Below are 24,404 nucleotides of genomic sequence, written 5' to 3'. Positions count from 1 at the left end.
TCGCTACTTTTGAAGACTGTTGTTCGGTGAATGCCTACAGTTATTAGCTCTCTCTAACTGTAGGGCTTATTGGCGGCCACAGTATTCCCTCTGGGCCTCCCACATATTACCCGCAGGTTCATTATGGGAGTACATTATTTCATTAAGGCACTCCCTGTCCCATAATGCACCATGCAGGTCGTGCACACCATCGGTGCATTAATTCCTGCCTTTCAATCATGCGTTCGACATGAGCACTCGCTCTGCCAGTTTTTGTGGAATTGAGCTTAAATGTTTAATTTTTGTGCTGTAACATGAAGTCACTGCTTTTTAAAAGTGCTTTGAATCCCATGACCGGTTGTGTTCATATCATGATATGTTGCCGTTTCTGATTTTATGCTCTCTTTTCTGATTCTTACCTGTATTCTAGGTGCTGATAACTGCTGAAGATGAGTAGTGGTGGAGGGGACACCCCCGAGCCCCCGAGAGGGGAGTCTCTGAAGAGGAAGGACTGCCAGGCCGACCTCCTGGGGCCCAGGTGAGAAGCTTCATCCTGCATTTCTGAAACCTAAACGAAATGACGCATCCTGACTAGGCCTGTGTTGAAAAAAAAAACGATTTTCCGTTTCTAAATCGATTCTCATATTAATTCGTAAAAATCGATTTGTATGTCTAAAGATCCATTTTATTTTTTCATCATTACAACTTTTGGTATTTTTTTTTAAGTTATGTTTTGTTGGACACAAGAATAACTGGTGCCATGTTTTTGCCTTTAAATACGTTTAAAGGTATGAAAACATTAAAGTTTTCAGTTATAATTGCATAAATTGTCTATTTTTTGTTACTTTATATACTGTCTTGGGGTTACATTTGCATGAAATGCTAAAAGCTAAATTCTCAAAAATGAAAAACCGAAATAGACCGAAAATGGAAAAAATTAAAACGGAATGTGGGAAAAAATAAAACCGATTTCATACGTCTTTGTTTGCTGCCCTGGATCTGTTTGGTAATTCTGCCCCACATGATGTTTCTGAAAGCAGTTCTATCAGCATTCTGGGAGCTGATTGGTCCTTACAGCATCATTAGCTGCCAATACTTGCTGTTGAATCTCAATATAATACCAGTATTAATATGTTGCATAACTACACAGTCATATAATTCATGCAACAGCTCAAAAAACATTTTTAATAACACTAACCAAAATCAATATCGGATTAGAATCGGATCGAATCAAATCTTGATAATCGATTCTGAATCTTAAGAATCGGAATCGAATTAATTCTTGACATTTGAATCCATCCCCAGCCCTACTCCTCACTATGAACACTATAAACAAAAACTGTTGTACTCACTGATTACTAATTATTATCCAAATCTTTTTGCAAATATTGGTTTGCAGAAGTTGGGAAATGTTACTTCAATGTTTTGAAAACCCCAAATCTAAAAATCTTAGATGGTTTTTGATAACATTCCCCTCTGCTAAATGTACTCAAGTAAATAAGAAAGATAAACCTTGTTAAATTTTTAGTCTTCATGTGTCAGGACATAATAATAAAATACATTATTCCGATTAAATTGAGGAGCAGTGTATCAGAAAGTACGTTTATGATTCAGCACTTTCAGCAGCAAGTACTCTTCTGTTTGATGTCCCTCTCTCACATCATTACGGAGGAACTTATGGGAATAGTTCATGATTCCTTATGTTTCAGTTCGGTTGGAGATATGGAGACACTATTGACCCTTTTCCATCACACAGTTTTGCCAACTCGCTTCGATGCCTCAGTTGATTTCTGTTAGTTCAGTACCACCTCCATGAGGGTGGGGCTTTAGTGGCGAAACACGTTGCCCCCTCAGGCGCTGTCTGGATGCGGATGATGGCCACGAGGCACAAACACCTGTGGACCCCCTCGTTGCACCACGGAGTACGTTTGCTTGCCATTTTTCGCTGCACTGAACTTTAGTTGTGAAGTAAATATCCCGGCCTCTGATGGCGGGTTTTAAATATGGCGGATGTGAAGGAGACATTACTCTCTGGCCAATCAGTGGCCTGCAGCCTGGTGACGTTGCATTTTCAGCAGTGTTGTGCAAGTTTATACTTCTCATGAACTACAGTAGTTCAAAGTTCAGTTCACATAGTTTAAAAATGAATAGTTCACGTTCATAGTTCACCATTTTCACTTTGAACTAGTTCAATGTAGTCCGTTATCAATGTGTCTACCTGTTGCTGGGAAATCAGACCCCTGAAGGTGCAGCAGTGAGACTGGGGTCGTTTGATGCTGTTGGGTCTTTTTGGTCTTTCCTGATGACTTGCAGATATTTTCTCACACTGGACTGATGCTTTAACTCCACATGACATTTCAGATGTGAAGTTGACGAGGCAGACGCTCTGACTTGTTTTCTCAGCGCAGGTGGACATAATTGGCACAGAAAGATTAGATTTTTACCATCAGACTCTTTGGGAGACAATGTGTAAAATTCCCGCAGATAAAGATAAGCGGAGGCATCATCTGAGTCTGCAACGTCTCTCTCTTCACTGGTCATTGTAAAGACTGCACCGGGCTTGGGCCGCCGTTGCCATGGAGCTGGTGCCCATTCTTAAGCTAGTGTGTGCGCTGCATTGTGGGTAATGTAGTGTGAAGTCGTCGTCTCGTCCAGTATTTTAAATGTGTGCGCTGCCCGCTGGTGAAATGAGAAGGAGGATTATTCCATGATAATTGGACCTAAACAGTGAAGCTGAAACTCACATAATCTGAACAGTTCAAATTCCAGTTCGTGATCTGCAGAATGAACAAGTTCACGTTCAAGTTTTTTATTTGCAAATATGTTGCGTTCAGTTCAACGTTCTCACAGAAATGAACGTGTTCAATGAACGCGGTCATTTGAACTCGTTGATGCACAACACTGATTTTCAGCCGACTCACCTCGGTGAGAACCCCGGCCAAGTAGGTGCAAAAAAGGAGGTAACTGGTACCATCACCTAGTGGAAAACCCTGAAAACAAAGCAGAACCGAACTGAGCTGAGCCGAGTGGGAAGGGGAAAAGGGGAAAAGCCCCAAAAGATCTGTTTCTTTCTTAGTGATTCTGTTGCAGATCAGATGGAAAGTCTGGAATCGTGTTGTTGTATCAACCAATTTCAGCCAACTTTAGCTGTTGGACATCAAACTCCAGAGTGCTCTGGTATTTAGAGGAGTTTGTGGTCAACTCAACGAGTTCAAAGTGGCTGTATTATAAGCCCAAACCACTCTTTCTTTTAAAGATATCCGAGGGAGTTATACACCACAATAATACCTCCATACCCCCACAGCGTTTACCCATGTCGCAATTTCAGAATTGACTCCATTGTTTTTGTGAAAACGGGTAACGGAAATCCACCATTTAGCTACGTGAGTGATGATTGTGGTATCGTTCGTTCATGGAGCATTTTTCCACTGAGTTGTTCCTGTCAACCCCTCCAAACAAGTGTATAATAAAGTCACTAATTGTGCTGTTGAGGCCTTTAATATTTAATATTCAAGGCCTGTACAGTCTGAGGCCCCGTTTACACGTAGCAAAAATGCTTTCATGTGTTTTGGCCGTTCGTTTACACGAAAACGAAGCTCAAAGTCACCAAAAAATGATATTTTTCTGAAAACTCCGGCTAAAGTGGAGATTTGCAAGAACTCCGTCTTCATGTTTGCTTGTAAACAGAGGGAAACAGACATTTAGGCTTCAGAACGTCACATTATGCGACAGAAACGTCACCAGCGTCATGTGTGTGACCTGTGTTTACAATTTGTTTGGCCTCTGTAGTTACTCGTGTCATTTGGTGAGGTTTTTTTCTAGGATTATGATTGGCTAGCATGACTTTATGCTTCTCGTTCTCATAGCACCTTAACAGCGTATTTATGCGGGTTCGTGAAAATGATGGTATCTTTCAAAACATAGAGGGGGAAATATCTGTTTTTGTAAATACCCGGCTATGTGTAAACGTGGCCTGAGATGTAAGTCGTGGGTGTTTCAGTGTCTTAGACCAGTGGTTCCCAACCTTTTTTCCTTGTTCCCCCCCCTACTTGTGTCAAAGACCAGCCGGGTCTAAATAGTCTTTAATTGAAAAAATGAACATTAATTATGTTTTTTTGATACATTTCTCTTTGGTTTACTCTGTATACATATGACTTTGTTTTTCTCCAATGTCACCAATGTATAAAATACGCACAAAAGAACATAAAAGGACATAAAAATATTTGTGAAAAATGTCTCTTTTAATATGAGACCAAAATTTTTAACATTTTTCCTTTAAAAACCTGTTGGAGTAGATTAAAGTTGAGTAATGATATAATAATAAGGAATGAAATAATTTCCTGTGTCTGTCATCAGTGTATAAAAAAACACAAAAAATATTCAAGACATTCATAAATTATTCCAACAATGTCTTATGAATGACTCATTCGCAAATATAATTTCTAAAACTGCATATTTTCAAAGCAGACAAAGTTTCGCGCCCCCCCAGAGATCTCTGGTGCCCCCCCAGGGGGGGCCCGGACCCCCGGTTGGGAACCACTGTCTTAGAGCATCTCATGGACCGACCTCGGGTGAACCTCAGGTCAACTCCTGTTCAGATTGGCAGCTGTTTTGCGTGTTATTACCTGTGAATTTCCTTTCCCACTGTTGAATGATGGACTCCGAGTTGTCTGGAAATACCTTGATACCCTTCCAGGACTCATGGCTGGGATTTATGGAGAGCAATAAAAGCTTCTCTGAGATGGTTTCTGACATGTTTCCTCCTTGGCATCGTGTTCACACACATCGGAACGCTCCAGACCAGCAAACTGCCTAAACATCTGCTCTGGTACAGGTGTTCAATCTAGCTGATTCTAAGTTAATTAGGTGCATTTGATGAGCAGCACCTGGCTGATCATTACTGTCCTCATCTCTATGGTAACAATACACATGTACGTGGTGGTGCACACAGGGCTTTAACATTTTGGCTTAGTTTTAGTTAAATGGATCAGGACGTAGTGCTGTATGTAGTGGTTGTTGTTGTTGTTGTTGTTCATTAGAGCTTTTATTTGCCTGGTTTTTTTCCATCATCTCTTTTTGCTATCAACTAGGACCACCAACAGCAGTCTTTCATTTCAGCTCTAAAGGGGGATATGGTTTTTCTTCAGAAAAATAATTTTCTGCAAGTTTTCTCCAATTCACGCACTACTCTTTTAAGACTGTGAAGTCGTAAGCAAGTAAGTACGTAAAGTTTATTTCTAGATAGAAAGTTTATTTCTAGAGACCCAGGAGATCTTTCTAGACCAACAGCAGAGATGTTTGGTTCTCAAAAACAAAAGACAGCGATTGGTTCTTATGTGAAACAGAAATGGAAATTCAAAATAAATAAAAATGAAAACAGATGACAAATCAGGTGTGTAGAAAGTTGGTGAGTGGCGACCAGAGGGAGGCGGGTTCTATTGCTGGGTGTTGGGTGTGATAATCCATGGAGATGTGGTCAATGAGTACGTTTTCCCATTGTGCTATGTTTATTTTCTTCTTATATTTCCAGTTCATGAGGACAGTTTTCTTGGCGATAGTTAAAGGATTCATTTCTTGTTTGAATTTGTCAGATTTATTGTTGATGTGTTGCCAAGTAAGCACAGGGATGGAGATAAAGAGATGTGGCAGCCCAAGACATTTGATAGTCACTTTGTGACCTCAGACCAAAATTGCTGAACAGGGGTGCAGTACCAAATGGCGTGGAAGTGTCTGGCTGTTTTATGGTGCAGTTAGTACATATTTGAGATGAGAATCCCATTTTAAACATTTTCTGTCCTGTGTAGTGTGTCCTGTGAAGTATTTTGTATTGTATTAACTGTAGGTTTGTGTTTTTTGTCATGAGATACATGAGGAACATGAGCACCAAGATTTTAAAGTTAAAACAAAAAGGGACAGGGAGCCAATGAAGAGTTTTTAGGATTGGGGTGATGTGAGCCCTTCTATCAGAGCAAGTCCAGTGTGACTTTGTGTTATCTCAAATTTGTATTTTTGTTTTATTGTTTGAGCATGAAAGCAAATATATTTCATTTGAAATGTTTTTTTTCCTGCAGAATACTTGTAATTTGTAATAATTTATGTAAAACGGTTTCTTATGAGTCTTCGAGGTGAGGGAGGGAAGTTAGGAGATGAAGAGATCGTTTAAGGTGAAGGAAAAGCTCCAGTGCTGCTACTTTTTTACAGTTAAAATAACAGCCAGCGAGTTGCTGTTGTTGTAATAATGTACTGTAGACGTAGCGGTGAGGTTATGGGACGAGTTCTAATCAGCTATAGAGAGGCAATGAAGATAAGTTATGTAGGAAGAGTAGGCATCCAAGTAAGCATCCTTTAAGTAAGACTTAAAGTGTCATAGTAACATTGTAAAACAACAAAAACTTAACAGAATGAACCTGTTAACTGTTAACATCCCATACTCAACAAATACGTACATGTACTTTCTGAAAATTAGACCCGCAGGAGAGAAAGAAGACTCAGTTAATTTTGATCCCCTCAAACAAAAGATTAGAAGTTGGTCTCTGACACATTTACTGAGAATTTCTTTAATAACTGGTTCCTGCTGGGACTCGAACCAGCAGGTACGTACTGTCCAGTTGTAAGCTAAGCAGCGACTCTCCGTCAGTAAAGTGATAAATGATCTTCTGGATCATTCATGTAAAAGGTATTGTTTCTTTCTGCCAGTTTATAAAAGTTTTGGTTAAAGTCATTGGAAATTGGGAAAAGCTGCCTTTTTTTAAACACTTCCACCTGCTCATGAATGGCATCATCTCACAGACTCATCCACCCTAATGACAATGAAATGTCAGAAGGATGTTGGCGCTGGTGCAGATAGGGTTGACAACCGTCCTTTGAAAAAAGGAATCGTCTCCTTTGGTTCTGGATTCACAAAAAAAGGGGCTAAAAAAATGTACCACGCGAGGAAGGGTGAAGGCAATCGGGTTGAGGTGTCCCTTTTTATTTTTCAGGGAGTTGGCAACCCTAGGTGCAGAGGTGACACTGATGTTTGCAGTTACCCCTGACGCAACACCAGCTCATGCCAGCAGAACCTCTCAGTACTTGTCATTTGTGTAGATTTCCTGATTTTTTTTCTTTCCTTCCTGACCTCCAGCCCCAAAAGGAGCACCGAGAGGCGGAACAGAGAGCAGGAGAACAAATACATCGAGGAGCTGGCGGAGCTCATCTTTGCCAACATCAACGACATGGACGACCTCAACGTCAAGCCCGACAAATGCGCCATCCTCAAGGAGACGGTGAAGCAGATCCGGCAGATCAAGGAGCAGGGTGAGGATCTCAATAATAACCGTGTGCAAGTCTCACCCACCCAATTACTGTTTTTGATTCTGCAGCCAGCTGACATGTTTGTTTGTGCTTCGGATCCTCCGACTTGCTGTTGTCACGTCTTGCATGGAAGCACATGCACAGTAACGACACTGCAGCCAAATAGCACTAACGCTTTGCTGCTCACCTTCTGTCTCTCGGGTCATGATTCATCTGAGAAGAGTGACTTTCAGTGAAAGAGAATGACATCAAGCATCAACTAGTCATAGCCTGAACACAGAAGACGGACTAAAGACACAGAAATGTAAAATCCCGTCATACGTGTGACCCTGAACATGGCTGCACAGCCTCACTTAAGGCCGTGCAGAAGCATACTGGGCTACGTGAGACATAAAGAGGAAACGAGCGTGAATGTAAACACAGACTCTGAACTGACAGCAGTGCTGAGGCAGACTGTGGCAGAGCTGTTATGCAACACTGGCCAGCATGATGTAAGTCCTCAGGGAAAAGCTCAGGCTCTCCATCTCCCCAACTGCTTCCCCTCTTCTCTTTTCTCACCGTTCCTTTACTCTCGTGTCTTTCTGGCCCTCCTCCACTCATCTTCCCCTTCCATCACTCCTTTACATGTTTGATAACATTGGATAAGGTTCTGATTCTCCCGTTACTCCTTTATGTTTTCTTAATCCCCCCCCCACCTTTTCTGTTATCCTAACCATCCTCAACCACCTTCCCAATCAATCTATCTTTCCTCCCCCCCTTACCTGTTAACCTGTTTTATTTGACGTCTCCCCGCCCCTTTCCCTCTCTCTCTTCCTTCTCTTTTTGTTCCTGCGTTCAGTCAGTTGGTGTCCGTGTGCCGTTGCACTGTTTGTGCCTGAAAACAACAGCTGAATAAGCACACGCTCGCACATGGGGATCAAACGCGAGTCACACAGCTGCAGCATCACTGACCCGCTGTTGCTGAACAGCATTTAACCCAAGAGATGAATTTTGAAATGAATCTGTCGATTCAAACTTGGAACAAAAAGGCCCGTGCTGCACGATGTATGTAAAATGTCTCGGAGAACCCACAGAAACGGACGCTACCGGCGCCCTGCGTGCATATATGTCACGGCCAAACAGGTTCTGTTGGGCTGGTATGTGTTTATGCTTTATGGTCCACACCTCACATGTGACAGTTTCAGGTTACAGAGTAGAAAACGCTTTTGTTTGTGTTGGGGTATGTGTATAATGCTGCATAGTTTGTCTTAGTTTATCAGCTTTGTGTTTGCTGGAGGGAAATCCTTCGGTACAGTGGCACGCAGCGCCGCTGTACAACTTCATTTCAGCATCACTGTAATGCGTAGATGCTTCACTGGTCATGTGGTACGTTTTTGAATGAATAACTAACAAGCAGACGGGCAACAGAAAAGATATTGTCCTGCTCGTGTTACTAAATTTGATCATATTGCCTTAGATGAAACACTTTAAACTCTCTGTGCAGCTGCAGGTGTTTGCAGATTGAATGATGTTATTTTCTGTTGATCACGATCATTTATCAAAAGTGGTTAATTTTCTGTTATAATCAACTGGACCCTTCAGTTTATGCTTCAGCGTACTTGTGATGAATGCTGGCTCCGATTATATAACCTGGACAGCCCCACCATCCATCCATCCATCCATCCAACCCTCCATCCATCCATCCATCCATCCATCCATCCATCCATCCATCCATCCATCCATCCATCCATCCATCCATCCATCCATCCATCCATCCATCCATCCATCAATCCATAGATACCCAAAAAGCAGGTTAATATCAAGGACAAACAGAGAAACTTGGTTAGTAACATATAATAACATAATAGTGTATCACAAACTGCACACCAGTTTTTGATGTCTTTTGTTCATGAGTCAAAGGTACCCTTATTATCCCCGGGGGGCATTTTAATCATACAGACAACAAAAAAGGAAATACAAACTACTGAACTTATGAATAATAGTAGTGCCAAGATATTTGTACCAATGCACAGCTTCAAAAGACAGGTTATTGTTTTTCACAGAGAGAGACAGAAAAAGGATTATTCCTGAAATCCACCGTCATCTCCTTCGTCGTGGACACATTTATGTCCAACAATGAAGACTTGCATGAAATCTGATATTACAGGCCTGTGATCAAGGTCCACCCCACTCAATGGGGACACAATGACGGAGTCATCAGCAAATTTAATAATGTGGTGTCCATCATGTGGACTTTCTCACGCGTTGATGTGCAGCACAAATAAAAGAAGAGAGAGGACGCAGCCATAGAGTAGATAAGAGCATCTGATAAACCACCATGGGGTTGGGGGTGGGGGTTGGATACAATTAAAAGCATATCAATAAATAAATAAAAACAGGCCACAAAAAGGATTTGAAACCCTCGGGGTGGGTTAAAACCATGTTTAAAATGGTGTCTGTTGCATCATGTACCTCTCTGCCTGACCTGCAGGCACACTGGAGTGGGTCCAGCTTATCTATGACGCAGTCCAGGAGAGCAGCATCCTTCACAATCTTCTCAAAGGATTTCATAAGGAAACAAGTCAGTGCAACAGGTGTAAAATCATTAAGAGTCTTAGGAGCCTTTGTTTCCTGCACTGCAATGATAATGGCTCTTAGTTGGTAGCACAGAACCGAAGGTTCATTATGATCCGACCTCCTTTAAATGATTTATACGATTCTTGGACAGATCCATAACAAAGATCCAGGCATTTTGTATTAGAAGACAGGGTTGGAAAAGACATATACAAATAAAAAAATGAATCAAAGACCTTCGGAGACCACAATGATTAAAATCACCTTTAAGGAGGATAGTGAGGACCGATATGCTGACTTTGCATGGTTCCTGTCAAAGCTGGAGCTCCCCTGACAGGGTTGGAGGATTTGTCGCTGCTCGTCTCTCCCTACATCTGACGAAAGTAGTGTGTTTCTTCTACATCTGTTGTCACGGTCCCACGAACATTAAAGTTGAATCTAGAAGAGCCAGACTACCGCTCATACTGCGTCATACTGGACATAAAATGTATCTGCATGCCAATATTGTCCACGTTCAGCTTCCAAAATGTGGAACACTTTGTGACCTCATTTGCTAATAGTTAAAGACATGCAAAACATGTATTTATGAATATTAGAAAAACGAAATCCAGTAGGTCATCTCTAACTCTGCTGGTGAAGATACTGGCTTTCTGCTCTTCACTGCAATCATTTTGTAAAGTTATTTTAGGCTGACATGATGTTGCTTTGTCAATACCGCAAATATGTAGCACCAAACTGTTAATAAGCCATTCATGAGTGCCAGCCTTTGGTTTATTTGCTGTTTACCTTGACAGATAGTCACTATCATTACACAATAGATTGTAAAATGTGATAAAACCACACAAACTGATCATGTGAAATAGAGTGAAATGCCTGCTTGTGATTTAAAGAAGCACACATTGTGGCAGAAATCCCCTCCAGCCTACGCCGCAGAACAACTCGAGGCTCTGCTGTGACGGGATTCTGAGGGCTGATGACTCCACAGCTCTGGTCCCACAACTGGAATGTCAGCTATGTGGCCTAATGGGGCCATGGGAGGCTTAACAGTCCAGTGGTACAGCCATGGAGTTGAAGGGAGGGGGGGGGAAGTGGTTTCTAATATGAATTGTAGAACATACAGGAGATAAGTGTTGTCATACCTCCTTTCAATAACATTCCAGGCGCTCAAACTTTCTCATCCTCTTGCTGGTGGGAGACTTTGGTGTAGATTTCATATATTAGCACAAAGTCACTGTTTTGATAAAAGATCATGCAAAGAATAAAAATGTGTGAAAGGCCCCTCTTATTCAGGAAAACACAACATCTTTGTGTGAGTGTGTGTGTTTGCGTAATGGATTGATCATCACAAAAACAACACTGTCAGTGTTTTCTACCTTGGCTATAGCAAAAGCTTCAGTCTTAGAAGATGTTTTTCCAAGTAAACAAACACACTCTGGGGCAAATACACAGTGAGTTACTTCATTTGATCCTTTAGCGCCACGCCTTAACTTATGACATGCTTCTTTTACTGCATCATCTATTAGTCATGCATTCATGATGGTGCACAGACTGCATCCATTTTATTTTATTTTTTTGTTGGCCTCACAGTTTGAATGTCCCAAATTCAAATCTTGGCAAAGGCCTTTCTATGCAGAGTTTACATGTTCCTCAGTGCTTGCTTTAGTTGTTTTTCTCCAGGTGCAATTATTTAGTATGTCCAGGGTGTGAGATGGATGCAATAGGTCTAGAATGTGGACGTTTTGTTTTTTTGTGATCACTTTTCTACTTAGATTTACTTGAAAGTAGTGAAAAAGATAAATAATGTTGAGGCTTTTACAGTTTTTCTCTATTGCCAAAACACAAAACCCAGTACTCTAAACCAAATGACCAGTTGCCTAAACACATTTAGTAAAACTACCCCCCTTTTGCCACAACCACAAACACAATTCACCTGTAGACACTTTTCACAAAACCCATCCCCTTTTTCTCAAAACTCTAAACACATTTTGCCGTGCTAAAACACATTTTGCATATAACTCTGCTCCAATATGCATTGTGAAGCTCATGTGATGCAAAATGATACCCACAATCAGCAAAACTTGAACACAATGAACATACCTGGTGTCAATCAGTAAACACAACTACTCATAATTGAAAACACCTATTGCAAATGATGTGACCACACCTATATAAGTCAGTGCAGTTTGCTGAAGCCTCAAAAATAAAAATAGATGATCAAGACAGGAGAAGAGGAGTTCGTGTCAGATGTGTTTGGCATTTGAGAAGGAAATACCATTTAGTGAAGAGTTAACACTGTTTTGAGGGTAGAGTGTGCTTTTGCAAGAGAAGTGTAGGATTTTGCATTTTGTGTGTGAGTTTTGTAATTTGTGTTTAGAGTTTTGAGAAAGTGAGGTAGTCTATCAGGAAATGTGTTTAAACAATTGTGAAAAACTGTAACATCAATCAGCAATTCATTAGTGTATGTCTGCCACCCTACTCTCCGTTCCTAAACCCAATAGAGGAGTTCTTCTCATCATGGCGGTGAAAGGTCTATGACCGCCAACCTTACACCAGAGAGAACCTTCTCAGGGCTATGGACCTGGCCTGTGATGATGTGGCTGTGCAGGCGTTCCAAGGCTGGGTGCGGCATGCCAGGGCATTCTTCCCACGTTGTTTGGCTATGGACAATATTGCCTGTGACGTTGATGAGGTCTTGTGGCCCCACCCAGCCCAACGTGATGCCGCCCCATGATTTCGGTGTCAACATACAACATACTGTGTCAATTTTCAAACGTACTGTAATACAAAGAAATACCACCCTGAACATTGTGTTCTCAATTGTTACTGTACTGTATCTATTGTGTGTAATGGATCCTCTATGGAGTTTACAGTACTAATTTTTGCATTGAGTTGTGATATTACTGCATTTTCTGCATTATGTAACTATTCCCATGAAATGCACAAATCTATAGTAAATGCCCAAAACATATTTGAGAATAAATAAGTGTTGCTCAAATGCATCCTGGCAGTTGTGAAACTGTAAAAAGAACAGTCTCACACTGTGAACATTGTGTTTTAAATTTTTTTGGTAATGTGGTTAATGATGCTCAGTAGTGTTTACATTTTCACAGGCCTTGAGTGGTATTTTGGTGTCAGAGTTTGCTTTTGAGCATATGAGCATCTGTTTTGGTGTGGTGGGTTGGTTTTTGTGCATATGAGCAACTGTTTTGGTGTGATGGGTTGGTTTTTGAGCATATGAGCATCTGTTTTGGTGTGATGGGTTGGTTTTTGAGCATATGACCAACTGTTTTGGTGTGATGGGTTGGTTTTGAAAAGAAACTGTGAGGTTTAGTGTACGTAGCTTTAGAAAAGTGTTTTGTGTTTAGAGTTTTGTGAAAAGTGAGGGCAGTATTGTGAAATGTGTTTAAGCAATAGTGAAAAACTGTAAACATGTCTAACCCTTTGTTGTCATTGCTCTCATTGTTATGCGACAGAAAAGGCTCCCGTGGCCGATGCAGAGGAGGTGCAGAAGGCCGATGTCTCTTCAACAGGGCAGGGTGTCATTGATAAAGATGCTCTTGGGCCCATGATGTTAGAGGTAGGTTTTTGACTTTTAAATGAATATAAAAGTTAAAGTAATGATTCTTATAAAAAAACCGGTCCACATCCACAGTAATGTATTACACTAAATATGTTTTTTATAATTCAATTAAATTTTATTTATTTATATAGCGTCTAATACAACAAAAGTTGTCTCTAGACGCTTTCCAGAGACCCATACCCAGAACATGACCCCCGAGCAGTTATTACATAAACAATGGCAGGTAAAAACTCCCCTAGTGGGAGAAAAACCTTAAGCCAAACAATTCCAATTCCCAAAGGCCTTTGGTTTTGTTTGTCTACACTAAAATCACAGGAGTTGCATTTACAAACTAAAATGGGGTCTTGGGAGGACTGAAAATTTTCTGTTTTTGGGGTCAAATTTGTCAAAGCTGTGTGAAGACCAGACACATTCATAACTTAACTGAAGTTCATATCAGCTTAATGAAACTTTTTCTGTAAGCATCAGTGATTTTCATCCAAATCAGCCCCTTTAACCAGTGGTGTTCCTCAGGGGTCAATATTGGGCCAACTGATTTTTTTATTTATTTTTATTTTTTAAATCATAGATACTGTAACCCTGGAACTATAATCAGAAAATTATAGTATTACCACAAGAGACATGATCTTTTTTCTGTCTTCAGAGTGAGCTCTGCACTATACGCTTATTATTATTCACATAGCATGTTTTTCTTTTTCAAATATTTTTTAATGTTAATCTTGAGATTAATTCTAATGATATTCTATATTCTCTTGTTGTTTAACATAGTGTAAAGACACAGTTAAAACAGCATGGTCTCTTGAGATGGAGTAGTGATGATATGCCCTGTACATTTACCCCCAGACTCAGTAATAGCCTGAATGTCTTTTCCTTTTATATCCACTTCAACTATTCTATCCGTCTCCTGGGAAACCAAAGGTGATGAGACCCGGAGTGACATGTACCGGGCCGTCCATTGCCTTTGGCGTGTTTGTTCAAACTGTTTTGTTCATTTAACTTATTCAGGAAAGTCATCAAGGTAGATTAGAATCATTACCCATTCGGTGTCAAGTATAAAAATATGCAGAGAAAGCTTGAAATAGATTTAAGTAACAAGATGTTCTTCCAACTGGGTGTTATATGCAACGTTGTAAAATCATTTTCAACTTGAAATGCAATCAAAATATTAATGAAGGGTTAGTTGGTCTGAGCAACATGTGGTTTTGTCGTGGCCATAAAGGACTGCATGTCTATTGATGTCACCAGGGAGGTTTTAGCTTTTCAGTCTTGGATTCAGTATACAATCCTGACTGGTGATTGGTTGGATCCGGGATGTTTGCTGAGGTCACTGAACGAGCAGATCTTTAGCAGTGGTATTTTCAAATTGGGCCCAAACAGATAAGCCTGTTTCCAGAAAAGTTGTGAGGTTTCTGTAAAATTCAGCCAAAATCTGAATCTATAATTACTTCAATTAGTTTTATCTTCAGTAACTAAAGTCACTTTATCAGGAAACTCAAATCCAGAATGTGATTCCCACAATCCACTTAAAAAATATGTCCAGTCTTTACTCAAAATCTAGATTTTATTTCTCTCTTTAAGATTTTCAAAATTGAATAAAATATGTTAATGTTTTCTGTTTATGGCGTTTTCACTTTCGGTTCTTCCTCATCAGCAGTTCACTGTCCTTTTCTGTAATTGGAGAATGATTATGGGATGTGCCACTCCCTGGCCGTCCTCAGCAGGGCTGCTGAGGCCTCGTTGTCACCTGAAACTCATTTGGAACTTCTTTCTGATTGTAACCACCACTGCAATCCACGTGACGAAAAGAGATAAGAGTCCCCCCCCGACCGGCTAGCAGCAGTGCTGTCTCCAAGCCTGCCTGAGAGTGTGTGTGCGTGTGTGTGTGTGTGTGTGCGTGCAGGAGTGTGAGATGACGTTTAGCACAACAGCCAATGAGGTATAAATACCTTTGGGAAAAGCCAGATTAGAAAAGAAAAGGAGGAGCCTGACCACACACAGGCAAACACATACACACACTATTTATAGCGTTCAGCAGCAACTTTGGCAGAGGCGTCTGCTTGGAGTCTGAAAGATAAACACGGTTGTAGCCAAGACTATTTCTATTCCATTCCACACCAGCGACAGAATAATAAGCAGGTAGTGCAAGGCTTGTGTGGATATGGGCGGGCTAAAGGGCAAATCCCAGGCTGTAGATTTAGACGGAAAATGCTGACTCGTCAAAAACAAAAGAATGAAAAAAATGCGCACCCAGTACTCGTGAAACAAGCAGACATGCTGCAAGGGAGAGCACAGTATACTTTACTCATATAAGAGAAAGTTCTTTGAATCAATCCAAAACAAATGTCTTTTTCTTGTTTCTATTAAACAAGGACAAAATGTCCAAGACCTACATTTGTTTCCCATCCTCTCTGCCTCCTCATTGCTCATCTTTTTGTTTTCCTGTCATCGGTGTCCTCTCCGTCCTTCGTCCTTCGCCCCCTCTCAGGCCCTGGACGGCTTCTTCTTTGTCGTCAACATGGAGGGCAACATCGTGTTCGTGTCGGAGAACGTCAGCCAGTATTTGCGCTACCAGCAGGAGGAACTCATGAACACCAGCGTCTACAGCGTGCTGCACGTCGGCGATCACGCCGAGTTCATCAAGAACCTCCTGCCAAAGACCCTGGGTGAGGAGATCCTGAATTTTAGTGGTTGTCACAGAATATCTTTGATTGCAGCTGGCTGTATCCCCTTCTTTTTTTCTTCCTTTCTTTGAGCATGTCACATATGTTGTAGGAGGGGTATTTATTCTTGGATTGGCTTTCAGTAGCTTACAATGATAACTGTAAGTTTGTGAACCCTTCAGATTTTCTGTAATTCTGGATAAACATGGCCTAAAATGTCATCAGATCTTAAAAACATAAAAAGAGAATCCACTGAAGCGAGAAGGAACAAAATATTAGGTTTTGTTTTCATTGGGGAAAATGTGACAAAATTATAATTAACTATATTGAATTCAAATCATCAACTTCTTAAAATAATGGTCTGAGTCATATTTTTCTCAAGTTCTTCCGCAACAAGAAAAAAACAAGACAAATATTTGGTTCAGTTGTTTTTGTTTTTTGAAAAACTCAAAGACAAAGAGTTATTTTAAGAGAGTGACGATGTGTGAATTCACAAGTGAGTGACCTCTATTTTTTAAGAAATATTGATGTGTCAATCCCTATCTTCCCAAAGCATTTTTTTTCTCAGTTGAATTACTAATTATGTTACATTATTTTATGACAAAAGTCATGTGGATCTGATGTGAGGGAGAAGGCAAACAAGTAAATCGACATCCACTACTGTCGTATTCAGTATACAGTTCATTTCAGGACCACTGAAACCACTGACCACTGACCACATGATCTGGATGAGGAAACCAACTAATTTCATTGAAAGATGGTGGTCGTTGTCTCATGATTTTGAGCTTGTTTCACTGCATTTTGTCCAGCATTGCCTATAAATTCAGATGTTTTAGTGCATAATAAATGAATAACTCAAGAGAAAGTGAACGACAACAAACCTGATCAGATAGGTCCTCTTACCAAACTGATCATTACGAAAAGAGTAAGGTTAATGTTTTGGGCCGATCAAGTACGATCAAGTACAGCAGAAACCTGACAATTAATAAGAGAGCACACTTTCATCTAGCCATTCATATTTCTACTACTCGCATATCTACATTATCTTGTCATTCCCCTTGAAAAAGAAATTACCAAAAACCGAGTGTTGTTGTTTTTAGGTTCCTCAGACCCATTTAATTGTAATGCTGTGTTATGTAAGGGATAATTATCCCGCTTATACCAAGGTCACTTACCAAAAAACATACATAAACCAGTTATTCATGCTTTAATGTGTTTTCCGTTGAAATTATTAGTTTTATAACAAGCCACAGCTGAGCGGCTGAGCGGACTATTTAATCTCTTGTCTGCAGCCGTTGCAACCTGGTAAGTTTTTTAACAAGCCATAACTCAGTTTCCTTGGTAACACCTGAGGGTTTGACTAATACCTGGAACAATCACTACCGCCCCATAAGGTCCTTATGCAATGGACACAGTGTTCACTTCTCCAGTTACTAGGACGGACCAGAGATACGACTTAGCAACGGGAGATATTCTAGTCTGCTCAGCTCCACTCGGCTATGCTACAATAACAAACAGTAAATATATTTGTTCAAAGAATCAAAGTCCACAGATAGTTTCCTAAATCGTTTTATTAAGCTACATTTATGATCAACCATTCAAAAAAAATAAACGTTTAATTAAGCTACAAATATTAGGCTATCAATCATTCAAATAAATAAACGTTTCATTAAGCTACAAATATTATCAATCATTCAAATAAATAAACAAACGTTTCATTAAGCTACAAATATTATCAATCATTCAAATAAATAAACGTTTCATTAAGCTACAAATATTATCAATCATTCAAATAAATAAACAAACGTTTCTTTAAGCTACAAATATTATCAACCAATGAAATTGTTAAATTCACCAAATAAATTAAAAGAAATTACAAAATCACTCATGTCGCCATCCTGCGGTAGCCGGCTCTTCTTCTCCGAATCTCCGTTGCCGTGGTTACCACCTGGCAGTTGATCCAGCGCAATGATATTAAAGCTATCAGGCAAATTGACCGAACTTGTTTTATAGGTGACCATTAATACTTTTAATGTACACCTGCCAGCCAATCAGAATCGAGTATTCACACAGACCTTGGTATAATAAAAGAATACGCTGTACTTCATATCCCAAATATTAACATGCCTGTGTTGTCTTCTGTCGTTGTGTTCCAGTCAATCGCCGCGGCAACGATTCGTCCAACAGAAACAGCCACACCTTCAACTGCCGCATGCTGGTGAACCCTCACGCCGACGGTGAGGCCCAGCCGGCCTCGGACCCGCAGGATTCAGCGCAGCAGAAGTACGAGACCATGCAGTGTTTTGCTGTCTCTGAACCCAAGTCCATCAAGGAAGAGGGGGAAGGTATGAGGTTGTTTATAACATATTTTTAGATATTTCTTTTTATTCCCCTGCACCATTTTTGATCCTTTATTTATAAATGTTTACATTTTGCAAATCCTGCCTTTCTTTTCCAGTATTTCCCCTTCCTTCCAACTGTCCCTCTTATTTGTAGTCCTTGTCTTTATCTTGTCTCTCCTCTCTTGAGTTTGGCCGTCTTTTGTCGTTTCCATGTTTCTCCACTCGTCTTTTCCTGGGGTGCCCTTTCCACTTTCCATCTGTGTCTTGACTTCGTTGTCACTTTCCCATCACTCTTCCCGTCCCTGCCCCGAGAGTCTCATGTGTCCTGTCCTCCTTCTATCACCACTTCTCTCTACTTTCCCTCCCATCCACTGGGAGAGGCTAATTAGTGTGTGGCACTTTGTCAGCTTCCCATCTAATCCCACCACACACACACACACACACACACACACACACACACACACACACACACACACACACACACACACACACACACACACACACACACACACACACACACACACACACACACACAAGCACACAAGGGAGAAGAATGTGTCTGCCAGTCTAATTTTAGATATCTGAAAACCAGATATTGGTTGTCAGAGAGGAGGAGGATATCTAGTGGACAGACTGAGGGCTGCAGGTTGAGGCTGACTTGAGTTTGGATACGTCTCTGACTGCTTTTGAAATCGATGTCAAAGCTGAAGTCGCGGACGTCCTGTTAGATTTCAGTGCTGAGGTAAAACAAATGGTGGCCTTGACAGTAGGCTCATGAAATGGGCAAAGATTAAAGATGTAGCTGCTATTTTGTTGGAAAATTATCTGGGTAGGAGATATGAAGCTCCAGTTGATTGCTTCGTGCACAATGTGGCGTTTTCCAATACATCTGATCTACTCTACTATTCTGTAATATAGGATTTACTAGTGTTTTAATCACCATCTCTGTCAAAGAAACTTTAACATATATGGTTCAATGTTGAATGATTGAAAGTAGGAGATGTGGTTCCCTGATATTCAGGGGTGTCATCCATCCAACCATCCATCCAACCATCCAACCCTCCATCCATCCATCCATCCATCCAACCATCCATCCATCCATCCATCCATCCATCCAACCATCCAACCATCCACCCATCCACCCATCCATCCATCCATCAAACCCTCCATCCATCCAACCATCCACCCATCCATCAAACCCTCCATCCATCCAACCATCCAACCATCCATCCATCCAACCATCCAACCATCCATCCATCCATCAAACCCTCCATCCATCAAACCCTCCAACCATCCATCCATCCATCCACCCATCCATCCATCCATCCATCCATCCATCCATCCATCCATCCACCCATCCATCCATCCATCCATCCATCCATCCATCCATCCATCCATCCATCCATCCATCCATCCATCCATCCATCCATCCATCCATCCATCCATCACCTTCCACTTGCCCAGGTCCAGGTCATGATCTCAGTAAACTACCCAGAGAGTTCCACAACTCCTTGTCCCTGGCCACCTTCTTCATCTTCTCCAGGAAAAAGGCAAGGCACTTCCTAGACCAGTCCAGAGATAAAATATCTCCAGGATCCCTTCGTTCTGCCTTGGGACCTTTCTTCTTGGTCAGATACTCAGAAACACTTCCCAGAGGTGCATTCAGAAGTCATCTGAACCAGATTCTCCAAACATCTCCGCTGGCTCTTATTGTGGAGGAGCATTGCCTCCACCCCAGTTCCCTCCTGGATGAGTCAACTTTGCAGTCCATGTCCAGGAAGGTCCAGGCACCTTCCAAAATAAAACTCATTTTAGTTGCTTGTATCTGCCGCATGGTTTTTAAAGTGACTTTCCAGAGTTTGTGATCATACATGAGAGTAGGAACATAGATCGACTGGTTATCTTGAGCGTCTTCCTCAGCAAACCAGTACGGAGTCTGCATTACTGCAGATGCTGCATCTATCTGACTGTGGATCTTCTAACTCGGTAGTAGTAAGAAGATCCTGCTCAGTAGAGACGTTTTCACTGCCTGACGACACCGCCAGCTGAGGTTTGCCAGAATGCTCTGGGAGATGATTAGAGGTCATTTTTGGTGTCAATCATTGGGTTCAATGGTTTAAGCCACAATCACCTTGTGGCCACAGCTCCAGTTTGCCATCTCAGCAATGGAGGCACAAAACCTGGCCCATTGAAGTCCCAATAGATGGTCCAATGAGTTCCAGTCCAACGCCTTCCACTCATGACAACTCCTTTGTGGAATAAGGTCCACTCTGGAGGAGATTATTTCCAGAACCCTTACCGCATCTTGATATGAACCTGACCATATGTAGTGGCTACCGCTCAACCTCACACACAAGCTCAGGTTTGGTCTCTACCAGGCAGGAGACGGTCCATGTCCCCGGAAACTAAGCCCACTAAAGCCCACTAAAGCCCACACCTTCAGTTGCTACCTGTGTTACCCAGCAGCAGAGCCACACAGTCATTGATGCAGGTGGTGAGCCCACATTTAGGGTCCCATGGGTGAGCGCCCAGCCAGCCGGCGCATGCTATCGAGCCCCAACCCTAGACCTGGCTGGGGATAGTTGCCCCCGACAACAGTGCTTCTCACTTAGGCAGGCCCCCTCCACAGAAATAAGGTGGCAATTCAAGGAGTACATTCAGAAGATTGGTTAATGTACAAACAGTAAGTTAAATAAAACAGGCTGCTTGTAATGTTGAAAATAATTAAGATTTTAACAGGTTAAAATCCAAAACAAGACCACCCAAGACAAGGAGTGGGTGATAGATACCTGCCAAAGTACACAGGGAAGGCACTGTTGAGACCAGTTACACCCTTTAATCCCTATTGTTTGATAGATATTATGTCTCCTTGCAGATCTTGGACACAATCACGAAAGTTTTCTGTACCTTGTATTTCTCTGAAACATGCAGATTTCCAGTCCTGTCTTATTTGTGTGGCCAGAAGAGTTCCAGTCAAAGAAAGGCCTGCGATGCCAGTGTACGAAAGCTTTACCACGCGCCAGGACCTTCAAGGTGGGTCCACAGTGACAGACTCATTGTTGTACATGTGCTAATAATGTTTGTGTTATGGCAACCACTACTCAGATCTCCAAACCTTTACAGTGACCTCAAGCAACTTAGCCTTTTAGTCAAAACTCTGTCCAAATATTAACATCATGACATAGCTCTTCTGATTTATATATAAAAAAAGATTTTGTCTATGTATTGAAATGGCATCAAAAGTTACAAACAAAATGTCTGGTTTGCTTAAAGATTGTTTTAGGTTGCTTATGTTAAACAAGTTTGCCTTAAAATGTCTTGTTTTAAAGACATTTTGAGAATGGTTGTTTGCCATTCTAAGGGTTGGAAGACTGTAAGCATCAACCCTATGTCCTCTGTGCCCAGGTAAGATCACATCGCTGGACACCAGTTTGCTGCGGGCCTCTATGAAGCCTGGCTGGGAGGACCTGGTTCGACGCTGCATCCAGAGGTTTCACCTGCAGAACGATGGCGAAGTGTCATTTGCCAAGAAACACCAGCAGGAAGGTGAGTCTGACTCTCAAGTAATAAACTTGAACTGCAAATCTGTCAGTGGTTTTGTTGCATCACTTCATTAACCACAGCTTTTAAATCCTCTGGAAAGTTTTTTTTTTCTATTTTATTCTATTAAGAACAAGCTGTTTTCATGATCGTATACTATGATGATGCTTGTGGGAGTTTTTTCAGTGAAATGACATTTATCCTCTGTCTCGGTGTCCTTCCAGTGCTAAGGAATGGCCATGCCCTCAGCCCTCTTTACCGATTTTCCCTGGCAGACGGCACCATCGTCTCAGCTCACACGAAGAGCAAACTTGTCCGAGCTCCTACCACGAACGAACCACAGCTCTACATGTCGCTGCACATCCTGCAGAGGTACCACTCTTTCTAACTCCCATCTCTACTGCACACAATCCCTGATGCAGCTTAAAGAGCTGGTTCTGAAACGCGACTCATGTCTGTCACAGGACTGGCGCTTGAAAAGTAGTGGTTCATTCTCAGGTTTACATTTCTGGAGGTAATTCATATATAAATAAAATACCATTCACTTGGTCCTGAAGTAAGATAAGTGCAACCTCAAACGACCTTGACATGTGGTTGCTATGTTCTTATTAGAGAAGATAAGCTATGTACATGCCAATTCTTTTGTATAGTATTACATTGTCTTCATGCTGACATTGGTCACAAACAGGAATGTTTCTGAGCGTTGTATGGTTTGAACTTGTAGTGAACTTTAAAGTTCCTTACGTCACCGAAAATTACGACTAAATATCATCGTCAATGAACCTTTATCACCTGAGGAAAAAGAGACAAGACGCAACGAAAATGCTGGTCATGTGAAGAAGAAGAGACCATCTTTGGATACACTTTCACTACATCTTTTCACTACATAAACGTGGAAAAGAAAACCGAATGTGTCGTTGAAAAAGAAAAAGACCGGGTGGCCGGGGTTCGCCTGGGTAGCGGTCCGCCACCGCGGGATCCCTGGCTGCCTCTTCCCGTGTCGTGGGAAGAGGCTTATTACACACACACACACACACACACACACACACACACAGCCACACAGACATATACATACACACACACACACACACACACACATAGACATACACACTGGCTTGTTCACCTGCATGCTTGCTCTGTAGTTTTTGGGATTAGTTAGTCGCGGTAGCTTAGCTTAGACTGTGATCAGATCTTGACATTTGGGTCGATTGCTGCTCGTGTTTTGGTCGGCTCCGTGTCGGTTTCGTGTCTCGCTTGTGGTTTTTGTTGCAGATTCCCAGTGCTCGATGTGTGCCTCCGTGTGCTCTTTCTTCCTGGGTTAGCAGTGGATGTCACCCGCCCCCCCCTCCCCCCCATTTTACCGGCATGGTATCAACCATTAATATGTGTGCAGACAAGGTAAAAAAAAAAGGAAGGAAAAAAGATGTGGAGAAACGCAGAAAAACAAATATATATAAATTAGAGTCTTCTGTATCTGGAATGAATGTATTCTTGAGGCTACAAGGTAACAATAATATAATAATAAGATAACCTTGTTTGAATTGTAAAATGGATTTGGCTAAATACAATCTTTGACTAAAATAAGACTAAAATGCTCAGACTTTTAGTCGACTCAAACTTGACACGACTAAAAGGAGAATGAACGTGACTAAAACTATAAAAACTAAAATGATAGCTTCACCCAAAGACTAGACTGAAACTAAAATTGAAACAGGCCACCAAAAACAACACTAGTGAACTTGCTGGGATATCCATTCCTGGGAAGAATGGAACTTGTCTCAAATCATTTCCTTTTTCTTTTTTTTTTCTCATTTCAAATTTACGGAGTCCAACTCGTTTGAACGATTATGACCCTTCTTAGGTGGACGGAGAGCAGGAACTACTTCTTAGGATCAGTACTGATGACTTTTCTTCTTGGCATTGTGTTAACTTTGAATTCTTCAGACCAGCAACCTGACAAACGTAGAGGTTGCTATGCTTGTAATAAAGTGTTGTTTTTTTCTATTACGGTAGCAATGCCTGACTGATACTTACAAAGTTATTATTCAAAAAATAATTACATGGTTTCACCTGAGATTTCTGGAGGCTTTTTTCAGCCTAAATGAAGAAGCGATTAGAAAAACGTATCTTTTTGTTGCATTCTGAAAACCGGAAAGCTGGAGCTGGAAAAGCGTGAGCTTTCCTTTCACACAACTGTATGTGCAGACAAAATGTACACAAGCAAAACCAGCCTGTCCGGTTTGCAGTGTCCCTGTCCCTCCCTCCGTTCAGGAGGAGGACTTGGTCAGCATCCAACTGCTGGTTTGACCATTTAGAGGCCCTATTGGGAAAGTGGTCATATAAAAAAAATAAATAAATAAATAAAAATTACTGTTCAAGCCACAGAACTTGGACTTTTTATTTTTATTTATTTTTTCCTTTTTTTTATTTCCAAGAGTTTTACATTCAAATGATCAA

At 41.2% G+C, this 24,404-nt stretch overlaps 1 protein-coding gene across 8 annotated transcripts in view; it reads left to right on the top strand.

The window, feature by feature from the left end:
* Window positions 1-24,404, top strand: part of LOC133452556 (nuclear receptor coactivator 2-like) — a 91,980-nt gene that overhangs the window by 39,369 nt on the left and 28,207 nt on the right. For 7 of the 8 annotated variants that reach the window (XM_061731951.1, XM_061731948.1, XM_061731950.1 and 4 more), the window contains 8 exons: window positions 410-517; window positions 7,103-7,275; window positions 13,299-13,402; window positions 15,891-16,068; window positions 18,222-18,410; window positions 21,339-21,440; window positions 21,813-21,953; window positions 22,172-22,319. In XM_061731951.1, coding sequence (XP_061587935.1) covers window positions 429-517; window positions 7,103-7,275; window positions 13,299-13,402; window positions 15,891-16,068; window positions 18,222-18,410; window positions 21,339-21,440; window positions 21,813-21,953; window positions 22,172-22,319 — 1,124 coding nt within the window. In that variant the 5' untranslated portion in view covers window positions 410-428. Of the gene's footprint in view, window positions 1-409; window positions 518-7,102; window positions 7,276-9,795; window positions 9,833-13,298; window positions 13,403-15,890; window positions 16,069-18,221; window positions 18,411-21,338; window positions 21,441-21,812; window positions 21,954-22,171; window positions 22,320-24,404 lie in introns of those variants that run through there. The other variant, XM_061731955.1, reaches the window with a different exon arrangement.

The sequence above is a fragment of the Cololabis saira genome, chromosome 10 (assembly GCF_033807715.1).
Source record: "Cololabis saira isolate AMF1-May2022 chromosome 10, fColSai1.1, whole genome shotgun sequence".
Taxonomy (NCBI): Eukaryota; Metazoa; Chordata; class Actinopteri; order Beloniformes; family Belonidae; genus Cololabis; species Cololabis saira.
The sequence above is the reverse complement of the archived record's forward strand: the minus strand, read 5'-3'. Positions and strand labels throughout refer to the sequence as shown.